General features: G+C 35.0%; 1 protein-coding gene across 2 annotated transcripts in view; it reads right to left on the bottom strand.

The window, feature by feature from the left end:
• The window catches only part of LOC124431605 (protein jagged-2), a 44,217-nt gene that overhangs the window by 35,106 nt on the left and 1,446 nt on the right, over nt 1-7,665 (bottom strand). The window contains exon 1 of one of the 2 annotated variants that reach the window (XM_046979699.1): nt 7,130-7,665. This exon is cut by the window's right edge and continues 1,446 nt beyond it. In XM_046979699.1, coding sequence (XP_046835655.1) covers nt 7,130-7,177 — 48 coding nt within the window. In that variant the 5' untranslated portion in view covers nt 7,178-7,665. Of the gene's footprint in view, nt 1-2,720; nt 3,037-7,129 lie in introns of those variants that run through there. The other variant, XM_046979698.1, reaches the window with a different exon arrangement.

The raw sequence follows: 7,665 nt of genomic DNA, 5'->3' as shown, positions 1-7,665 counted from the left end.
TTCGATAATGATGCAATCGACTAAAAGAAATATTTTCGACTTAGTCTGACAATCTTGCGTACAGTTTCCCGTTTCCCATGATATTATTCACTTTTGAAATTGATGAAGAATGTTGATTTAGAGAAACGTTATTAAAAAAAAAAAAAAAAAAAAAAAAAAAAAAAAAAATGGAAAGAAGAAATCATTACAAAATTTTTATCGATACGATATAACACGTATGATTAATTTTTGCGGAGTACAACAACGAGATCTTCCATCTTCATTTCGTTTGAAATTTTTTTTCAACTTAATCGATTTATTATTAATTATAATCTCTGGAAAAGGAAAATGACCGTAACGGAAGCGTAGCCAATTCGAAGATGGTCCCGGTCGATTTCTCGGGGCGAGTTTATGTCTTTTAATTAATTACCTACAGGCGGAGGTCTACGTTCGTGATATACCGAAATTAAGGTCGACGAAGTCGAATTACACATACTGAAAACTTCACTGATTCTGATCGAGATTGTCGTATTAATCATACGGTCCAATGATTAATCATATAGTAGATGATACGAAGACGTCTCTTCACGAAAATATTTTATGTATTATATATATATATATATGTACCTAGATATTTTTCCATTTGAAGAATATAAATTTCAAGAATAAATTGTATATGTTGAATGAAATTCTTCAAATCCAAAATAAAGAAACAAAAAGAAAATTTAAAGAAGAAAAAAAAAACCCTCAGCCTAACACTTGCTTTCGTGCGATGATGCATCGATAACGATTAAAGCAAGTTGCCAGAGGGTTAAATACTTTGATAACATAGTAGGTATTATGCAAAAATCAAGGTGTAACTAATCGAACGACACTGGATTGATAACTTTTTAATGATTATTTTTATTTTAGAAGAACGTAACTCTGTGTGTGTGTGTGTATGTGTGTGTGTATGTGTAAGAGAAAAAGAAATATAAAAAGTGCTTGTTCATAGAGTATACGTTCCAATTATCGACGATAAATCACGAGGGTGAAAAAGAGAGTAGAGGGTGAGAGGTGCCGGAGAAGATAGAAGATTACGGATAATCGATTCCTAAGTTAAACGACAATTTGATCGATCGAAAGATCTCAGAAAAATCTGAATAAATTCGAAATCGTACGAAGTTGTGGATAAGGGGAGAAAGAGAGAGAAAGAGAGAGAAAAGAAAACGAAGAAAAAGAAATATTATTTATATTTTTTCTCTGTCCGTCGTGTCATATATATATATATATATATACCTTTTTACTAAATGATAATAGGAAATAGTTCTTTTTTTTTTTTTTTCTTTTTCTTTTTTTGTTTGACCTATCTAAGGTGATTCACGAAAATTAACCGGTACGCGTAGATTTTTCGATGCCGCCGTTCACGGTCGACTCATCGAGACCAAAGAAGAGAGAAGAAGAGAGCACGTTCGCAGCAGGGTAATTAAGCCGCTCTCCGACGGGAGACGATGAATTATTATTAAAGGCGGCGTAGCTGCGTCGGCCCGATAAAACTCGCCGAAGCGAATCTTGGCGCGAGCGTGCGCGCGCGTGAGAGAGAGAGAGAGAGAGAGAGAGAGAACGAGAGAACGCGAACGCGCGTGTGAGATGAGCGGCGAACAAACGAACGAACGAACGAACGAACGAATGAACGAACGAACGAATGAACGAGCGAACGAACGAGCGAGCGAGCGAGCGAGCGAACGAGCGAGCAAACTTGCTCTTCGACGTTCAAGAATCTCGAACGTATGCGCGCCACAGGAGAGAGATCGATCTCCCGTCCGCCATAACGGGGGTTTACGATAATTGCGGGAAGAAGCGAGAGAAGCAGCACCGCGATTTTCGAGCTTAATAATCTCCCTCGCGCGAGGAGATACCTTTTTCCTTTTCTTCTTCTTCTTCTTCTTCTTCTCCATCTTTCCCTCTTCTCTCAGTTCTCCTTCGATCCTTCTTCGTCTTCATCGCTTTTTAAGAGAAATCTTTGATTCCGTACCTTTTTTTTTTTTACTTTTCTTTCTCTTTTTTTTTTTTTATTATTATTATTATTCGTAACTCCACGCACAACCAATGCGACAATCGGAAATGATTTATATAAGTATATATATATATATATATATATATATATATATATATATATATATATATATATATATATATATATAATGTACTATCTAGACATCTGTAGGTAAAGATCTTTTCGTTCATTTTTTGTTTTTTTTTGTTTTTTTTTTTTTTTTTTTTTTTTTTTATCCGTAGAAACCTCTCTAGGGATTAAAAAAAAAAAAAAAAGAGAGAAAGAAAGAAAGAAGTTCCCTTAAGGAGAAAAATACGTAAGAAGCAAAAGACTCTTTTATCTTCTGACGTCTAACGAAAAGTAGACCCTTGAAAGCGGGCCAATCTTTTTTTTTTTTTTTTTTTTTCTTATCCCACGGGATTTACTACCGTTCTCTTGGTATTTAGAGAGAGAGGGAGAGAGAGAGAGAGAGCTAGGATTACGTGAACCTAACCAGATTCTCTCTCTCTCTCTCTTTCTCTTCTGTACGAGACAAGACGAATACAATAAAATAAGAAAAAGAGAGAGAGAGAGAGAGAGAGAGAGATGTCTGTCGTTTTTAAGATAAAATTCGAATCGTCGGAGTTCTTGGAACGTTCGAACAACGTTATAACGGTGATTCCAGCTGAGGCTGTAATTGAAAGAGAGCAGAGTAGCGCTTAATTACGTGGCTAGGTCTGAAATCGTTCGGGAACCCTTCGAGAGCACACGCTCTCCTTTCTCTTCTTCGAAAGTCATTTCTAAGAGAGATAACCGATGCTTCCCCTTCTTTATAAACTCTCGAACGAGATGCTGCTGCTGCTGCTGCTGCTGCTGTTGCTGCTGCTGGTGCAGTAACAGCAGCAGAAACAGATTTTCTTTCTCCTAAGCATCTATTATTGTTCTTGCGAGAACGACGACGAACGGGAGACCGGATGCGCTCACTAGCGCTGGACCGCTGTGCTGCGGCCGCCATGAAAGCGTCGATTTCGTGTACCATCAAACGAGTCTTAAGCAACGGGATTTAATAGAAGATTTCACTGAAAGAAAAGAAAAAAAAGAAATATATAGATATAGATATAGATATAGATATGGATATAAATAGAGAGAAGAAGGGGAAGGAAAGAGAGAGAGAGAGAGAGAGAGAAAGAGAAGAAGAATTTACGTCTTACAAATTATCAACGTAGGTCTTCCTTCTTCCTAACATAGTCGGAAGATGAATAACTATACTCGACTAGACAACGAAAAAGAGAAGCGTGCTCGCTTGCCGGTACCTAAGTACTTACCTACGTACGTATATATGTATGACCGTACTGATGGAGAGAGAACAAGCAGAAGGATGTAAGTGCCGTCCTTCTATCCTTGTGCAACAGTCGAGAGAGAGAAAGAGAAAGAGAGAGAGAGAGAGAGAGAGAGAGAGAGAAATATGAAGAAACATGAAACGCCGTGAGACAGTGCATTCGTCCGACGCGACATTAGCTACGTATACCAGAACCGCATCCTTACGACGATCCCAAGCGAGCGACAAAACTCGACGGTAACTTTCTCCGTGAATTCATCATATTAACCTTTATCACAAGATCGAAGAGAAAGGCTTGTATACGGTTTAAGAAAATAATAATAATAATAATAATAATAATAATAATAATAATAATAAAAAGAAAAAAAAAAAGAAAAAGGATGTATGTTGATCGCACGTAGGTAGATACACGATGTTTACAGGATAAATAAAATTCATCGATATTATAGGTAGATAACGATATAATAAAAATGTCGACAGATGGGCAATCTCTAGGTTGTTAAAACTTAATGGCTACTTTTTTATTACTTCGCGAAATGAAAAAGAAAAAAAACAGAAGAAGAAGAAGTAGGTAACATGTCGAATTTTAAAGTTCCAGATTAGACGTAATGTTAAACACGTTTATTTACTTGTTTATTTATTTATTTATTCTCTTTTCGTTATGTTACTAACTTTTATAAATGAACAGAGAGAGAGAGAGAGAGAGAGAGAAAGAGAGATATGTTTGCACATTTTAATGAGTTTTATTCAGAAAGTAAAGTTTCTATTCACGATGTTGTATAATTTAATGGTTACATAAAAAAAAAAAAAAGAAAAAAAGAAAAACAAGAAAAAAAAGATAAATAAATAAATAAATAAAAAAGAAATGATTTACTCTTTCACGGCAATGGATCCACTCAAAAACGAGTTGTCCCTTGCGAATCGTCAATCGTTAAATGTCAATCGTTACACTTAATAAATTGACCGTTGTATCTCACGATCCTTATAAATATATAAATATGTTAGAGAAAGGGGTATGAAGAAATGGATAAATCGATTAAACGAAAACGATTAAACATAGCGAATGAAATTTTCAACGGTCCTACGTTGCAGACAATGATTATCAAACGGGGAAGTTGAGGTTGAGGGTAAGGGGTTCGAGGGAGGGGAGTTTGAACGTTAAACTTTTACCGACATTTGGCAGGTGAATGGCTATTACGCAAGCGCATCGTTTCTATCGCAGAAAAGGTTGTAAAAGGTGTATACAGATAACGTTACTCTATACATGTATACACACATATCTATATCTATATATATATATACACACTATGCAAATACATGTAAGAAAAGAAACTCACGACGCTTTTACATTTCTAAGATGCATTCGTTATACTAAGAGACAAAAAGTATTTAGATCAATTTCGATGGATCGAATGAGTTACGAAAGGGGTTTCGTGTTATATTACGTAATCGAAGAAAAATCCAAATATTTCGTTATTTGTTTATTTATTCGAAAGGAAGAAAGTAAGAAAAGAAAAAAAGAAATAAAAAAATAAAAATTAATCGAAGTCGATTTAGCAAAGAGTAAAGCTATACATAATGGCATGATTCGTACCGGCCATTTTTCGAAGGCGTTATCTCCGCTGCCGAAAGTGTTTTAATGCTTAAGAAGAAAAGGTAATTCAATAAATCGTACGCGGCCAATGATTCATACTCCCTAATCGTCCCCGTATTTATCTAATCGCTCCACTTTAAAGTAGTTTAACGCGCTGATTTGCTGTAATATATGTGATCAATAAATGATCATTCAATCTCTTTCTCTTTCTCTCTCTCTCTCTCTCTCTCTCTCTCTCTCTCTCTCTCTCTCTCCCTCTCTTTCTCCCTCTTTCTTTTTCTTTCATTCTTTCTTATCGCCTTTACGCCGTGTACGGGTACCCGTCTAACGGCGTACAATTAATTATAATTTGATAATTATTGATAGTACGTAATACTAGTGACGTAATTTACCGTAGAAACGTTAAATTTACATATTTTCAAATTAATCGACCGAAAACATTCGCTTGATCGTTCAGAGAATTTAATTTCGTAGACTTTCCATAAAACATAACACCATTCGTTGACGCATTTTCTCACTATAAATTGTAAATATCCTCGATAATTATTAATTACAAGCGTGTCATAAGTTATATACGATATATGCTATGTGAAAGTCAAGCTTTCGTAGAAGTATACATTGCAACTTGGATAATATTTTTTAAAAAATGAGCTTTCTTCGCCTAAGTAGGTGTTTACGAGTCTGTTCGTACCTACCTACCTACGTACGTACTTACGTACTTACGTAAGTACGTATGTATGTATGTATGCATATATATATATATATATATATATATATATAATACATTCGTACATATTCCTATAATGAAACTGCGTTTCCAATAATATTTTATGACGATACTTGTTATATTCACGTAACTTTCTCTCCTTTTGATAAAAGGAAGAAAAAAAAGAAAAAAATAGTGATTTTTCTCTCACTCGTATTTCTTTCATACTCGATAAATCCAGGTACGTGGATATTTAAAACAAGATTACCCGACGATTCGACGGATTCAACGTTTATACCAATTACTAATCGCATTGCAACAGATATTCTTGTGAAAGATGCGATTGTAGAATCAATAACGTAACATTGACGATTTTCTTTTATGTTCGCATAAACGATTTTAAATTCATGATTGCACGTACATTTAACAATATAATATAAGACATGTGATTTAGAATTATTCTTAATGCGCAAATGTTTTTTTTGCTTCTCTCTTTTTTCTTTTTTTCTTTTCTTTTTTCTTCTCCTCTCTAAATATCACGCCAAACTCTACGAAGAGTAATATTCGATTCGAAAGCATTGATATATTCTAATAATAAAGAATATCTTTGAAAGCGTGCAAACACGTAAGCATGAAGAGTATCTATTTTTAATAGACCATAAGAGCTATCTATTTTCGTGAGAGAGTTTCTTTTGTACTATTCGTGCGTATGAAGCCTCTTTGGTACGCATCGTTAGATGCGTCTGAAGTACAAAACCTCTCCTTAAAGTTTCTACTTGGTGATCGATTGATAAAACGTCAAGATAAATCGTGTAAAAACTCATGCTCCGGAACATTCAAAGAGTCTACCGACGGCGGACAACCTGCACTTAAATTTCAACGAGTGGTACCTTTCAGAACGACATATAAACACACGCTCTTCTCAGAATAATAATCGTTCACTCAAAGACGTTAGCCGACTTGGTCGGTAGCCGATCGAAAATAACTACTGCCGCGTATCGTTTTGATTTTTCGATTGGTCTCATCTCTTTCGCGGTATCTTCCTCGAAAGGTTTCGAGATAGAGAAGAGAAGAGAAAGGAAGATAAAAAAAAAGACGACAAAAAAATCTAGACCAATTAATTTCGACGATAATAATTATCTACGTCGTCGAACGTTTCATTCATCTTATTTCTATCAATTATGATCGACGAGGAAATAGAAAAGAAAGAGAATTTTTTCTCTCTTTTTTTTTTTTTTTTTTTTTTTTTTTTTTTATAAAAAGATCAACAAATATAATTATTAAGGATTGAAATTCGTTTTAAATGAGACCGTAAAAAGGAAGAAAGAAAAGAAAAGAAAAAAAAAAAGAAAAAACAGAAAAATAGATAAATTCGTTTCTCTTTACGACATTGAACGTAGTTTATGCCCATATCAGTATAATACGGAAGAGAATATTGACGGTGTTAACGGATAGAACTGTTATAAGGTAAGAGGGGACACGCGACGCACGCATTACCTGTATTAGCTGGGCAAGGAATAGGACGTAGGCGGCGACCGCCCTCATGTCTTTCCTTGGGGAATCCCTCGACTACCGCATCACCATTCCCCGTAGCTCGACCGCAAACTTTTTCTTTGGCACTCCTAACAGAATACACTTTATTCCTCTTTCTTCTTTTTTTCTTTTTTTATCCTTTTTTCTTCTTCCCCAATTTTCTTCCTTTCTCTCTCTCTCTCTCTCTCTCTCTCTCTCTTTTTTCAGATTCGTTTCTTCCCGCCTTTTTTTTTATCCTCGTTTATTCATTCGATAGATCTTTCCCTCCTGACGTTATTTAATCGGGGAACACTTTCTCACAAATCAACAGAGACGAGATTCGAATATTTTTCACTTAACACAATCCCGGTAATCCTTTACGAGCGATGTCCGCGAGCGCACAAAAAGCAAATAAATAAATAAATAATAAAAAGATGATCCACTTTATAAAGAAATAATCCTCTGATTTGGATCACTGACGTAATAATTCCATACTATTATCTTTCTCTCTTTATTAAACA

Source organism: Vespa crabro, chromosome 22 (assembly GCF_910589235.1).
Source record: "Vespa crabro chromosome 22, iyVesCrab1.2, whole genome shotgun sequence".
In the NCBI taxonomy this organism is placed as follows: domain Eukaryota; kingdom Metazoa; phylum Arthropoda; class Insecta; order Hymenoptera; family Vespidae; genus Vespa; species Vespa crabro.
This window is presented reverse-complemented; position numbering and strand designations above follow the sequence as displayed.